Source organism: Zea mays, chromosome 4 (genome assembly GCF_902167145.1).
Source record: "Zea mays cultivar B73 chromosome 4, Zm-B73-REFERENCE-NAM-5.0, whole genome shotgun sequence".
Classification (NCBI taxonomy): domain Eukaryota; kingdom Viridiplantae; phylum Streptophyta; class Magnoliopsida; order Poales; family Poaceae; genus Zea; species Zea mays.
In genome coordinates this window covers 2801931-2816451 of record NC_050099.1, presented here as the reverse complement: position 1 = coordinate 2816451, position 14521 = coordinate 2801931, and the positions used below count along the sequence as shown (strand labels likewise).

Sequence of the window (14521 nt, the reverse complement as noted above, 5' to 3'; positions counted from 1 at the left end):
TATTCTAATTGTAACACTTTCTCAGATAAGAAAGTTGTCAAAGAAGTAGATTGGAAGCCAGTATTTGACTCATCACTTCATCACATTTTTCTTCTCTATTTCAGTTCTTCTAGCAGTTGAACTTTGCTAATTGAAGCTGCAAAAGGAACTTCGATAGATCAGCATTACGAGGCACAGCAGTGAAAGCCCCTTGTTTACCTTTTCCACGGTGAGTATGTAGTGACTATGTGATCTCTCTTATGCATTTATGCATTTAATTTGACTGAATGCTTCTATGAAAAGAACATTTGGATGGGCTAAAGCATGCTGAAGTAGTTTGCATGGTGTTTACAATTACATACTAGATCATTAGCCATTACCATGTGATGCATGCTAAAACTTTGATGATAAGTAGATACCCCCACTATGATCTCAAACATGTTCAGTTCAGCACGCCGGAACAGAAAGCACGCCACAGTGGTCCTTGTCAAATTCGACGCCTTCTGCCAACAGAGTCAAACAAGACTGCATGTACGTCGTCTTGCAGACTTGCACTGCTTCTCATTACAATCTTCCTACCTATAAATCTGCTGTTATTCCATCTCCGATCAAACAAGCACTTCATCATCACTCTCAAATACAACCAGCTACATACAGTTGACTGAACTTTAATCTTCTTATGGTATCAAATGAATTAGTTTCATTTTTTTGAATGTTGGATAAGATGCTTGAAGCTTGACAAAGCCTTGGCACCAAATTGAATACCCATTCATAAATTGTATCATAATTCAAATTGTTTAGCCTCATGAAGCATGAAAAAATTATGCCCTCTAGACTGAAACTTTTTATTTGGATCAAATCAAATTATCTTCAATATTCTTTCTTTTACCCTCATTGTGCAATTTGAACTATCAGGATGCATTAGATTTTCTGTAAGAATTTACTTGTAACCCTGGAAATATTCCAATCAGCTCCATGCTTTCATCCATTTTCACAGTTAATTTCACAAACATCTTCCTCCCTTGATTACTTGAAATAATGGAGTGGACATACTGAACTGTTTTATCTCTGAACTGAGTGCCGATCTATCTACACATTACAAGCAAGAATTATGAATGTTGAATTCAGCTGTTTTGCTCCAATGCTACTTAATATTAAGTTATGATGAAAAAAGTTAATCTTGGGCCTAGGCAGAATGTACTACTTAATAATTCTTAGTAGAGCAAACTAGACATCGACCTGGTGACACATTGTGCTGGACTGCTGGTTATGACTATTATCATTGCTACCTGGTGACACATTGTGCTGGACTGCTGGTTATGACTATTAGCATTGCTAGAAACAGTGTATCCTGTTCGGTCGAGCTGGTTCCAGCTGCAGTAGCCATCCCACCAACATCGTAGCAGCTGCACCAAGTCAGCAGCAGATACAGCCAGAGAGAAGAGGCTGCACTAAGCAGGATAGGCTGCAGGCATGCAGCTGACCGGCTGGGCTATTCAATCAGCCGCAGCCCAAAGCCCCAAACACCCGCTTAAATCAGAAGCAAACATGCCCAAATATAAGACACAGTTTGATTTGGTGTGGTCTTCGAGATTACTCTTTGACTGCTAATTTCTCTTATAATGTCATTCGTGGCAAAAAGGTTGGTCAGTAGAAAGTATTTCTAATGGCTGGGAATTTGAACCACTGTCTGATTTGGACAGTAATTATTAGTGAGATGCCAAGGCACATTGTCGTTTTGTAACTATATGCTATTAGGGGTCAAGTATAGTGCTTTTATATGGTTTGAGTTGCCAAGCTTAGTTAATGAACCATGAACAATAATATTCTTTTACTTTTTAATTGTAGTTAGCCAGTTACTTATCAAAGTGGGATTCTTATTACAGCTGTGGGATATTCTTGTAGAGAACAATTATGACATTATGGGTCTGTTTTATGCCTATTTTTTCTGCCATCCTTTTGCTTTTGCATTATGATTGTGTGGTAAAAGAAATATTCAACGGCTCCATATTGGAATGTTTCTATGGAATTTCACTGTAGGCAGACATTATGGAGGTCCATTCTCCATTGAACACTCTAGGGTGTCTTGAGGCAGTTACAAACTAGCTTGAATTGTACTGCTTCAAAAGCTAAACCTAAACTGAAGTCAGATGTCTTCCAAGTTCTCGGAGGCTTAAGTGCTTAACATTAGAGTGTTACACTTTTTATTGTACCGACTACCCTATAAATCAGTCAAATCATGTACCACTTATTGACCACAACATTAATGTTGCCAGGCTTACTCCTCTTGGCGAACCTCCTTCACCAAGAGCTGCACATGTAGCAACTGCTGTTGAACCATGGTGGTCATTCAGGTACCTAGCTTAGCTGTGTCAATTTTGTTGTCAGGTCGGTGCTGATGCAATAGCGAATATCACCAATCCCTTCGCATTTTGTTTCTTTTAGGGTGGAATTGGTCCAGCTGGCTTATCCGCTGAGGACCTTCATGTTCTTGATCTTAAACAACAACGACCGCGATGGCATAGGTGGATTCTCTTGCTACTCTACTGTGGTTTAAATTGGGACTTTTAGTTTGACTGTTTGCTGAGGATTCTATTTCTTTTGCACAGAGTGGTGGTTCAAGGTCCTGGTCCATGGTATGGATATGTGATGGCCTTGGTTGGTCAACGATTCTTATTGACAATTGGTGGCAATGATGGTAGGAAATTGCTCGTGTCTGTCATGTCTAGATTATTGCTACATACAGATCATTCCAGCTGATCGATGTTGATAGTAAGACTGCATCAATGTTTCAGGAAAACGACCCCCGGCAGATGTATGGGCCCTTGATACTGCGGCCAAGCCATATGAATGGAGAAAACTTGAACCGGAAGGTGAAGGGCCACCACCATGCATGTAAGTGCCCCAGTAATACTGAGGAAACTTTACTCCTTTTAGATTCTACTTAAATCATTGAGCTTAAGAGTAACTCCAAGAGTTTCTATATCCTTATTGATAGAAATAGAGATTTTGGTCCTCCAACAGCTTCTTTAACTAGATGTCCAAATATTGCTATCCTCTATTTTAGATTTCTGGCTAGGCAAAGATGCAGAGCTATATTGACTCTAGAGTGTGCACAAGATATAGAAAAACTGTTGGAAGATGAAAATATATAGAGAGGGATTTTTTTCTCCAAATGATGATTTAGAGAGTGAGTTTAAAGAAGACTCTTGGAGATGCCTTCAGTTTCGTGGCTTGATGATGCTGCATACATTAATGAGCTGCTTTTGATTCACATTAAATTGCTTCATAATTTCTAATAAAGCTCCCAGTGCTTCATAATTTGTAATAAACCTCTGGGGAGATGGAGACGGAGGTGAGTGCGGCGCGGGACGTTATGGCCATGAAGGATCACATAGATCTCGAGGCCTCGCAGTCGCAGTAGCCCAGGAAGCTGCCGCCAAGGACCTCAAGGAGATCGCCGGGAGCTTCTGGCTTGCCGCCTCAATGTTCAGCAAGAAGTGGCAGAAGTGGAGGGGCAAGCAGAAGCTCAAGAAGCAGGAGGCCGTCTCAATTTGAAGTCTACTAACATATCCTTGCACATAGAAATTGTATGATACACCTGGAGTCCACCTTCACCATAGGTAGGCAGCAGTTATCCATGCTGATGATCTGCCTTCTCTTGCACCACAAAGTCGTTTGAAAGGGCGATGTTTCCCGTATGTATATTCCATTTGGTTGAACACATGTTCCTTTCTCTAAATTTTCGCACTAATCTTTTTCTTCAGAACATGATGTTATGTTCAGGCTAATGATACATATGTTGAATTGAACAATGCTCTCTTTATAGTGTGTCTGATTGAACAATGCTCTCTTTATAACAAATTAGAACATTATGCCTTCTAACAGATACTAAATTTCAGAACATGTGTCTGATTGAATTCTACACCAGTTCTTGGAAGAGAAAGCCTCACCAAGTCATCATCTCCAGGTTTGTTATTGTTTAGATGCAAATCATCGTTAGTTAACTTTTTGTGTTGAAGTAATTGTTTGGTTGAGAAAATTGGTTGCCTATCTTCTATTTTCTCTGTTTTGTTATAGCACCAAGCTGATTTGTGTCTAATTTATAGGAACGATGTTAGTGAAAGTCAATTTAATCTGGTGCTGAACATTGAGTTGCAACAAATTATCGATGGAGACTGAGTCACCGCAGCTAGAAACCACTGTCTCAAGGTGATGAACATTGAGTTGCAACAAATCATCAATGGAGACCAAGTCACTACAGTCAGAAACCACTGTCTCAATTTGAGGAGATTTTCCATCTATGTTTGTTAGAAGGTATAATGCCTATTTATCTCTTGTATTCGAACATTTGGCAATTAAGAAATAGAAGATTACTTCCCCAATATCCTTTCTTCCTAATATCACCTTTTACGGCTTCTGGGGAACAATCACTTGGTATTACCGACTGACATGTCCATTCATATGTGAGATATTGGGTTGATATATATGTTGTTCATTTCCATGTAATTGTTGTGCACTAATATTTATCGAATAATTTATACACCGTCGCAACGCACGGGCACTCACCTAGTAGAGAATTAAGGACTGCATTCTGAATTAGGCACTCAATCTTCAAAAAGCTCATTCTTGACCTAATTAATCACTGCATTCTGAATTAGGCACTGCTTAAGTGCTTAGTATGAGACCTAATTGTTGATACTCGATTGACCTTGTGCCGTCGAGAATCCATGGTTAGGTGCAAGACCAATACTCCACGGCTTTTTATATTAGATGCGCACGACCTTTTTGCTGTTGATGAGTAGTGGTCGAAACATGCTCTCCACTCGACCACTCCACTCCTCTATTCTCTAAAATACACATTTGCATGCATGCACTATAGATGGATAGATGAAGATGCATGGATTTGCAGAGCACACGGAACAGTAGCAGTTCCGGGCTTTATGGGCCTTTCACACATGCATGCGTGATTGGCTGAATGAAGGAGCTCACTAACACCCACCAACCGGCCCATCATGCACACTCATCCTTACTCCTTCCTAGATCCCATATTTCTCTACTACTTATTAAGGCTGTAAGGATAGCTCTGTAATAATTATGAATCGAACTCAAGACCTGCTGCTAGATTAGAGACAACATATCCACCACACCACGTCTTATTTTGTTGTGATGGTAGACAACCAAAACTGCTTTAACACCACTGACCGGGTGGCGACCTGGTGCGTGAACTGGGCGTGCAAGTTCGGCTGCCTGATCGACGCCAAGCAGTACCATACCAAGTACAAGAACAGCTGGTGCGAAGGCTCCAGGAGAGGCGTCTGTCACTGCCAGTTCTGCGACTGATTCTCACGAACAGTCATCTCGAAATAAACAGATCATCATGTAATAAAAGCCCCGTGGTCGTACAATATAATTTTAAAAATGCCGATTGTAGGGTTGGAATCGGATGGAAAATGTTGTAGTGATTAAAGGCCCCTCTACCTTTGGCAATAGTATAATGTTCTGTGCTTTGAAACAAACACTGGCTACCCTTGGAATGATTTGACGGACGGTCTTTATATGGCCTCCTTACTCTAGGCGTTCTACAGTGTGCGTACAAATTTAATTATTTGGTTTGTTTTTGTTTAGATAAACATTTTTTTAATGCTTCGGTTTACCATGGGCACAGTTCAGTCCACCTCCCTTCTCCTAATAGGCCAGGGTGGCCAGCTCATTCACTCCCTTCCTCTCCCACAGATGCCGGTCTACTAGCTGCCTCAACCATAGTCCATAGCCCACCCAACCTCCTCTCTGCTGTCACCCGTTGTTCGAATTTCGGGGTTGAAGGATGGAGCAGGAAAGAAATTCTTGGAGCTATCATTTTCCTTCAGCATTAATATAATTAATTTTATACTAGGTGAGTGTCCGTGCGTTGCAACGGAAACATATAATACCACAAAAAAATATGTATAGATGTGTGTTATATAGATGGCTGGAAACAACGTAAAGTAATGGAATTTAGGAATCTACGGTTTGTTACTAAATCTTCTACTTGTATCAAACTAAGCAATAGAAAATATTAAGTTATATAAATGTGTTATCAGATACGCAGAGGTAGTGTCCCCTAATTTGTTTGTCATGTCCCCTAATTTGTTTGTCAGAGCTACTTGAGGATATCAATGAGGTATGGCTCCGCTGGTTCATCAGTATTCAGTAATTACAAGGCATTATGAGTTAGCATGCTCCCTCCTGCTGAGCTAGCTAAATGTGTTATCAGGTCTCAATAAGCATCCATTTTTAAAAGTATAAATTGTTATAGCCATACATGCAAGTCTTTATTTTGGAAATAACCAAAGGTTCTGAACCTGCATTGTGCTAACTCGTCAATCATTCCTGAAATGCGATTCTTTTTTTTCATTCAGAGTTCGGTTGGACAAATTAAGATGGATTGAGATCTTAGTTGTTACGGTAGAAGCAAAAGCACCACCACTGAATCCTGTACTTTAAATGGTGATAGCAGCAGTTGCGGTCTTCGATATCTTAATTAGTGTGTTACTTGGTGATAGCAGCATCTGCGATCTCCAATATTCTAGGGCATGTTTGCCTCCCTCTTCTAAACTTAGAGATCTAAAAGCTTTAGAATGTTTTAGCTTTCTTTTGATGTCCAAATCTCTAATGTAAGGTGGGCTAAAGGTTAAAGCCAACTTTAGACCACCTGATGCATATAAGGAACAAGGGTCCACATGCACCATTCTCTGTGGCATAGCAAAATCGAGCTCGATGTCCTTGAAGATTGATCGAGATAATATTAGTCAGTACTGAATTTAATTTTAATGGCAAGTTTGTAATGGGTAGGATAATAAGGGATATGTTACAGGTTGTTGGTTTCTTGGATGAATATGATGCTGCATAGGGTTAGGCCTGAAAGGAGAAACAGAACAGGATTGGTTTTTGTAGCTCTCCTCCCCTCATCTCTCCATGGGATTGGAATATATATAACTTTGTGAGTTTATATGGAAAGCAATAGATATTGTTTATTTCCTCTCTTCTCTTCTCTCCTCTCCTCTCTATGCCATATTACTGCCTTTAAACTAAGGCGACACTGCTAGAGGCACTATTATATGTCAAGTTCATATATTAAGAATTTGAACTCTAGCCTATTGATGATGATAATTGTTCATTGTCTGAAATTCCTCTATTTGACCTCTATATACGTCTGAAATTCCTAAACAACATTATGTCCATGTTTGTGTGTTAATATTTTTTGGTCATTATGTCATGAGTTTGTGTTAATAATCTGAATACTAAAGCATGTGGTAGGCACCATTATGTCTAAAATTCCTATACATATTGCTTATGATTGTTTGAGGATTACACCTGTCTTGAGTTTTTATATTAATAATCTAAATAGTAAGGTTCATTGTACCTTGTAACACCTGAGTTTAGTTGTTGGCTCTGAACTCTGAAAAAATATTTTTTTTTTACCAAATACAACATCAGATGTAATTTTACTACTGTGATTAAGTTGTATCACATATTCACAGTAGTATTATTGTGTTCTTCAAGCAAGTCAATTACAGTGAGCTTTTAGTCATGAATTTGCAGTAGTTTGGTTCATCTATTCTTTGGTTATGCGTCTTCATGGATCTTTTCTTTGTATTCTATCCAAATGTTCCTTTCTAATTTGATTTTATATGTTTATGCAACCAAAGTTGTCTTAAACTTATTGTATTTTAGTTTGTTAGAAATTTTTATATAGTTACAGAGCTGTTAATATTGTTTCCTCATGCTATACCTGGTGTCTCAGAAACATTTGTCGTGGAGAACACAACTTTGAACATGTACGGAGGTTTTCTCTCTCTGAGGGTCAAGTTGCTTAAAGATAGAGCAGCATACCATGTATTATTTGGATAGGCTAATGAGGTATGTTTTTATGACATTGGCCAACTAGCATCATAAATAATAAGTGTTTCTTGCTTGAATTGATATGGAAAAATTGAAACTCGTGTATTTTTTCGTTTGTATTTTTTTGATTGTAGATGGCCTCTAAAATGAATTTTTTGTCCATGGTACCTTGTTCCTCCTAGGTTTTTTCCTTGTATTTTGTTTTTAAAACATTGGTTTCAGTATTTTCTTAGAAGTTTGTGAGTCATCTTCCATTTTCTAACAATATAATGGTCTGATGCTATTTGGATGGTTCTTCTGCACCTAGCATGAATGGTTGAGAAATACGTTAATTCTGTGGAACCTTAATTTGCTCGTAATCCAGTTGTGTCAACATTAGATGGCATATTTTTCACAGGAGCAACTTGCCATGATAGCAATTTGATCTTGTAGTACCAGGAGTTCATCTGACTTCAATTGTTTAATTCAATGTATGCTTTCAGGAGCTCATGGAAGGTGTAAGTCTTACTGTAAGAAGAGAAGGTGTGCATGTTAAGACCCAAATATAGCCTGTTGATTACATAGCACGGGGGTCAAAACTTGAGATACAGTTGATATCCTGGTTCAGAGTATGAGTTCAAGATTTCGCATCATTTGAGCAATGGCATGTATGTTTCTGGTCGACCTGAGCAACCTAAGGACACGAGTAACAAAAGTGTTTGATTTGTTCTTATTTTCTTCCTTCAAATTATTCAGGTGTGGTGTCTTTAGTCATCCTATATGTTAATTTTATTTCACTATCATAAGTTACACGTACTACCCTTAAAAGGATTATTCGAGTTTCCACTTTCGCTTGACATCCCATTTCCATTGCATTGCTGCATGGCTAAAAGGATCGCATTCTTAAAGACGAGGAGTCAAATAATCCACCTGTGATCAACAAGCAGCTAAATGACAGAAAACAGTTCATGATTGTTAACTCCAGTAGCTTGATTGTATTTCACCCTACACATTTTTGTAATGTTTCTTGTGCACTGTACAGATCAAAGAGTTGAATTCCTATGTCGCCTTGAGGAAAACGCAAGTGCACTGTACAGAAAACAGTTCTTGAAACAGAAAGTTCTATGATTTTTTAATCTTAATTACAAAGATGCATACTACTAAAATTAAGAAACTTCTAATTTAAATTGTTATACCTCCACATTTGTTCCACTTGGTACCTATTGTAAATTTTAAGGCTAATTTAAAAGTTTTTTTGTAGATACCAAAGTAGCCTTGGTAACAACAATAAGAGGGTTGGGCTTTTTGATATGGGTGATGGAAGTAGTGAGCCTGCTGCTGAGGACAACAATCAAATGCATCAGGTGAAATTAGTTTCTAACTTCATCACAAGCTCACGATTGATAATGTTATATTGGTCTATAAAACTTCAAGCATGTCAAAGCTAATATCCTTGACATTAACTTATGATATTTTAAAACATTAGAGCTGCTACTGCTAGGCTGCACTGATTTCCTTCTGCCTTGCTTCTTGCGTTGAGTTGATAAGCCATGATATATCACACAAAAGTAGTTGTAGAAGATCAACACAAAGTAATATAAAAGCAAAATAAGACAATAAATTGGGCCACGTATGCTATTATCGTTGCTCCTTCTGCCTTTGTGAGTTCTTTGTGTAATGTTACTATCATTTTATCTTATGAAGGAAAATATATTTTTTGCCTTGAAAGCTAAAGTTATATGGGATGTTTTGGTACTGAGAGGCCCTCCTTGCTCTAGAGAGGATTGTAAGGCAGTACACGATTGTGGTTAGGAAACCCCGAACATTGGAAGGCTCAATTCTATCGTAGTATCATTCAAAATGGTCCAGATAACAGAGCAATAAACACCCTCCTCGAGGCTTCACTGCTTCAGAGTTTGAGTCTGCCATCCGTAGTTCTTCTAAACCAACACAAATACTCTCTCTGTCCCAAAATATTAGTCGTTGTAGCTCTTGTTTTTTATGTCTATATTCAAAAGGACGATGATGAATCTAGACACATATATGAAACACATACATTAATTATTGTATTAATTCATTTAAAGGTAAAACAAATTTTAATTTTTGACAGAGTCAGTATAACCATTTTGCCCAGTAGAGGTGAATGGGGATCATGTTTCTGTCTATGTGCATGAGTGGCTACTAACCCTTGACTGGACTCATAACAAAATTTAACACATTTAGGCCTAACAATTTGTCAAGTATTTCACTCTTTAGTCCTGATGCCAACTCCTGGTAATAGACGATGTGATGTGCAGATTTCACGGTGGTGATATGTGCTAAGCATGTAAACAGAGTCGTTCTCACATGTATAGTTGCTCTAAGTGATGGCAAAAGATTAACACTTGTGGAGTTTTTTCTGTGCCAGACATGGAGTCCCTTGGAAAAACCGAATGGTTTGGGATAGCATATACGCATCTTTGAATATGTTACTCTTTACTATCATTTTTCCTGTGCCAGACTTGTGTTTGCCTGTTGCTTGTCTGTCTAATGTTGCAGGTCCATCATAGGTTTTATTCTGCATATGATAATACAACTCTGCTATATGAGATCCTGAAGTCTATTAAATGGGCAAGAAAAACATATGGAAATCTACCTATAAATGTTGTGGGACACTCCATTGGAGGGGATCTAGCTTCATTTTGTGCCCTTGGTCTATTTGTAAGTATTTTTAATGTACTTGATTTATTATACCAAATTTCAATATATGCTCTACAAATAACCTATACTTGTTTTGTGATACCATCGCATGTATTGTTAATATATCAGATGGTTGGCTTCATTGATATCTCTACATTTTTTACATGTTAAATTTGGATCATAGGACGTTGAGCACATGACTTTTGGACAGCCTCGGATAGGCAATCCTGCTTTTGTTGTATGCCTTGTCGAACAAGTCCCAAGAACAATCCATGTGACCCATCAGAACGATATTGTGCTGCAATTACCACCGTATTATTATTACCTAAGTGAATGGACATACCAACACTTCGCTAGAGAGCTATGTATTTGATTATAGTCGAAAAGAATTTATAGAGATGCGTACTTTTCCTAGATTAGCGTCCATCCATTTCTTCTGTATTTATTTATCTTTAGGTTTGACTTCATGAGAGCATAGATGGAAATGTAGTTGCCAGAAATGAGATTGTATGTGATGATTCTGGTGAGGACCCGACCTATAGCAGGTACATATCAGTCTATCTATTTTGGACATTTATTTCCTATGTGTGTTTCATATTATTTGTGTTTTCTTGAAAAAGTGGGTCTATGGGATGAGCGTAGCAGATCATCTTGAGTACTACAGTGTCACACTACATGCTGATTCAAGGGGAACCTGTCAGTTCGTGATTGGTACAGCCAACCAAGTATACAACTACATTCGTGAAGTTGATGGATCCATCATCTTGTTAAGATATATATGCAAGAACCACGAGCTCTAGAATCAATGTGACTTTATATGCCACGAAATGCACCCTTGTACAATATTTTTATTTTCAATTTGTGTACAGCTCATGAAATACTGTTGTGTACAGCTCATGAAATACTGGGCTCTCCAGAGGGTAAGGACTAAGGAGAGACTCACCTTTTTAAATGTACTCCTTTGACCAAGTGACATTCGATACATGAAACTCCATAAGATTGCCGCATAATTCAATTTGTGTATATCAATAACACTGTGTATTACCAAGTTATGCAAGTATTAGGTGGTACTCCTTGTTTGGCCATTCCATCATTTTGTTGCTACATGAGGCATTTCAAGATTTTTTTACAGAATTTCACCTTAGCTTTACCTTCATTTGATGTATGCGTTTGCTTTTTCATATCAAAGAATGAAGCCCCTTGCAAACCTTCATTCATGCTATTCTGAACCTGAAGATCATGATTCAACAGAGCCTGATCCCTCCAATACAGAGTGCCTGCTCTTAGCCGGAGGAATCAGATCCTACTGTCATAGTGTCATGCGACGAAGTGATGTTGTGTTGTTGTCGACACTTTTGCTTTCTGTATGGACTCGTGTATTTACAATCAGAGTCAAAGGTCTCAACTCTCAATTTACATACATGGACAACATTCAACTATACTCATTTAAATTTAAATTTTGCGTCGTGTGTATATCTGATCCCTCCGCTGCCGCAAGGCGAGCGGCTCGGTGACCGTGCGCCGCCACTCCACCACTGGCCCTCAGAGATTGCTCCCTCCTCGAGACTGTCCCCTCTACCTCACGCGGCACCTAGACGAGTGACCTCATGCCATAGGGCCAGCGCACTCGACCGCGACCCGAGTTTCGCTTCGATGCTATCCCGGACGGCTAGCAGATGTCATCCTCCATCTCATAGTAGTATAACACTCATTTGTATATAAGTTATTGTGATATTATATGTTCTTATTGCAACGCACGAGCCTCATATATTAACACATTGATTATTAAATTAAATTTGTTACCTCTCATATTATGCTCAGATTACTTACATATCTTCTAGCAATTTCAAATGGGATGTTATACAGAATATTGGAAATCCTTCATTGAAACGAGCTTCCTTCTCATGTATCTTTATATATTTTTCCAGCATGCTCTTATCATATTAATACGAGGTAGTGGTGTTCGTTTTAAACTCTTGCATCTTGCAACATTACTCCTGCAGAAATGATGTCACTGACTCATTGTATAATTTCTCTGATGGATATATGATTAAAGAATGGAGTTGCTCTGGATATCACTAAGACTGCACCTGTTTTTCTCTACTACTTATTAAGGCTGCAAGGGTAGCATGCCTCGCTGGTTCTGTCGTTTTGCCTTCGGTCAATCTGGACCGTTCGATCACATGGGCCCACAGCTGACCGCCACCCAGTAACCTTCGAGCTTTGAATTAATCACGCGCAATCCTTACTCCGCTAACCGCAACCACCTCTGCCCGCGGCCCACCCGCATCGCTAGGGACGCTCAGAGTCTTCTCCCAACTGATGATGTCGATCTCTGGCAGCGGTTTCGTGTGTCGCCCTCTCCACGTTCGTGCATTCGCCATTCTCATTCCATTCCCCTCGTGATTTAACATTTATGGAAATATACAAAAGTACCTCAACCTATTATAGAAAAAAATAGATTAAATAAACAGTTATGCTTATGTGTATTTTATATTTATTGATTTGAATATCTAAACTATGATGTTCTATGAAAGATCATTCTTAAATTTTTGCCTTTAAATTGTCTTGTTAAATCTTGTATACTACACTACTAGGTGAGTGCTCGTGCGTCACAGGCCCGAGTTTCTCTTCAACGTCATTCCGGACGGCTCGTGGATGTCGTCCTCCATGTCATAACAGTATAACACACATTTGTATATATATAAGTTATCGAGCTATTATATGATCCCATTGCAACACACGGGCACTGACCTAGTCCATTACATAAGACTGTCTCGAGCAGAACAGACAACTGTAAATGACACTATTTAGCGAGAAATTTGAAATATAGAATGAAATAGGAAATTTGTTAGAGATAGCCTAAGCTTCCTGCATGCCGCTTTGGCGGCACGGCGGGTGGATCTGCAACCACGACATCAACTGACTAGGCAATGCAGGACCTCCCCAGCACTACAGTAAACTAACAAACATCCGACGGCCGCCTTATCTCCGACGGCTGTGTACGAGGCCGTCGGAGATAAGGTTATGTCCGACGGCCACAAGGGGTGCTCGAAAATAGTGATTATCTCCGACGGCCTTGTACACAGCCGTCGGAGATAAGCTTACGTCCGACGGCTTCGTACACAGCCGTCGGACATAAGGCGTTTTAACGCGGATCCGCCCGCGCGCCGTTTCATTTTCACCCGCGTGCGCCGTCCGTTTCTCTCTGCCGTGCGTCGCCGCCGCCGCCGGTCGTCCTGCCGCCATTGCCCCGCCGCCGCCCACAGCCCCGTCGCCGCCCCGCCCGCCGTCGACGGCTGCCGCCGGTCGCCCCGTCGCACACACCGGTGCGCCCCGTTCACCGGCCGCCCCCGCCCCGTTCGTCGGTCACCGCCGCCCCGTGCGCCGGCCGCCGCCCCGTGCTCCGGCCGCTGGCCCCGTGCGCCCGCCGCCGCCCCGTGCGCCCGTCGCCGTCCGGCTCCCCACGCCGCTAAGTGAGTATCCTTAACAATATTGTTTATTAGAATTGTATGCATGTATTAATGTATTTGATTAGAATTGTATGTATGAATGCATTTGATTGTTTAGTTTGTTATGTCCGACGACCAAAATTTGATTACGTAATTAAATTAGCTTGTTTTAGTTTATTTAGTGGTGCTTTAGATAATTTAAATTTTTAATTTCCGAGGGTAATTATTATGCCCTCGGAAATAAGGTCATTTTATATGATTTGTCATCCATAACAATGTTATTTCGTATGTAATATTGTATTGTGGTTTTTTAGTTACATTATTTAATAATGCACGATGATTATAGTTAATCATAGTGTATCGTAGTGTGAACAAACAAAACTTAGGCGTCACCCGTTTCGGCCCAACACACCTTACAAGCGACGCATGTGAGGTATGTTGGGCCGGAATTGTCCCTTTATTGGACAGCCTCGGGGTGACCGACAGAGTCCGTGTTTATGACAAAAGCATGTGCTCCTGCTTAGTTTCGGCAGCATAACCCCTCTGTT

General features: G+C 39.8%; 1 protein-coding gene and 1 pseudogene across 3 annotated transcripts; both read left to right on the top strand.

Moving 5' to 3' along the window:
* The first annotated feature begins 200 nt into the window (after positions 1-200).
* Positions 201-4558, top strand: LOC103652692 (serine/threonine-protein phosphatase BSL2 homolog). Of its 3 annotated transcripts, none has more exons than XR_002268947.1 (7): positions 201-510; positions 2256-2333; positions 2425-2504; positions 2589-2677; positions 2775-3602; positions 3882-3949; positions 4089-4558. XR_002268947.1 is itself a non-coding variant. In XM_008679637.2 (7 exons), the coding sequence occupies exons 2-6, from the start codon at positions 2319-2321 to the stop codon at positions 3892-3894; spliced, it is 297 nt and encodes a 98-aa protein (XP_008677859.1). In that variant the 5' UTR covers positions 201-510; positions 2256-2318; the 3' UTR covers positions 3895-3949; positions 4089-4558. The 3 variants fall into 3 exon arrangements, 2 of the variants coding, with proteins under 2 accessions (XP_008677859.1, XP_020407995.1); XM_008679637.2 differs by having other exon boundaries at positions 2775-2874; XM_020552406.1 differs by lacking the exons at positions 3882-3949; positions 4089-4558 and having other exon boundaries at positions 2775-2874; positions 3047-3875.
* A 5813-nt stretch (positions 4559-10371) lies between these two features.
* LOC109945453 (lipase-like) lies at positions 10372-11472 on the top strand (annotated as a pseudogene).
* Positions 11473-14521: the final 3049 nt, after the last annotated feature.

Bases quoted from the DNA above. Each gene is read 5' to 3' on its own strand.
- LOC103652692 (XM_020552406.1), top strand. The intron at 2,678-2,774 runs GTAGGAAATTGC...TCAATGTTTCAG, and splicing joins GACAATTGGTGGCAATGATG to GAAAACGACCCCCGGCAGAT. The intron at 2,875-3,046 runs GTAAGTGCCCCA...CCTCTATTTTAG, and splicing joins GAAGGGCCACCACCATGCAT to ATTTCTGGCTAGGCAAAGAT.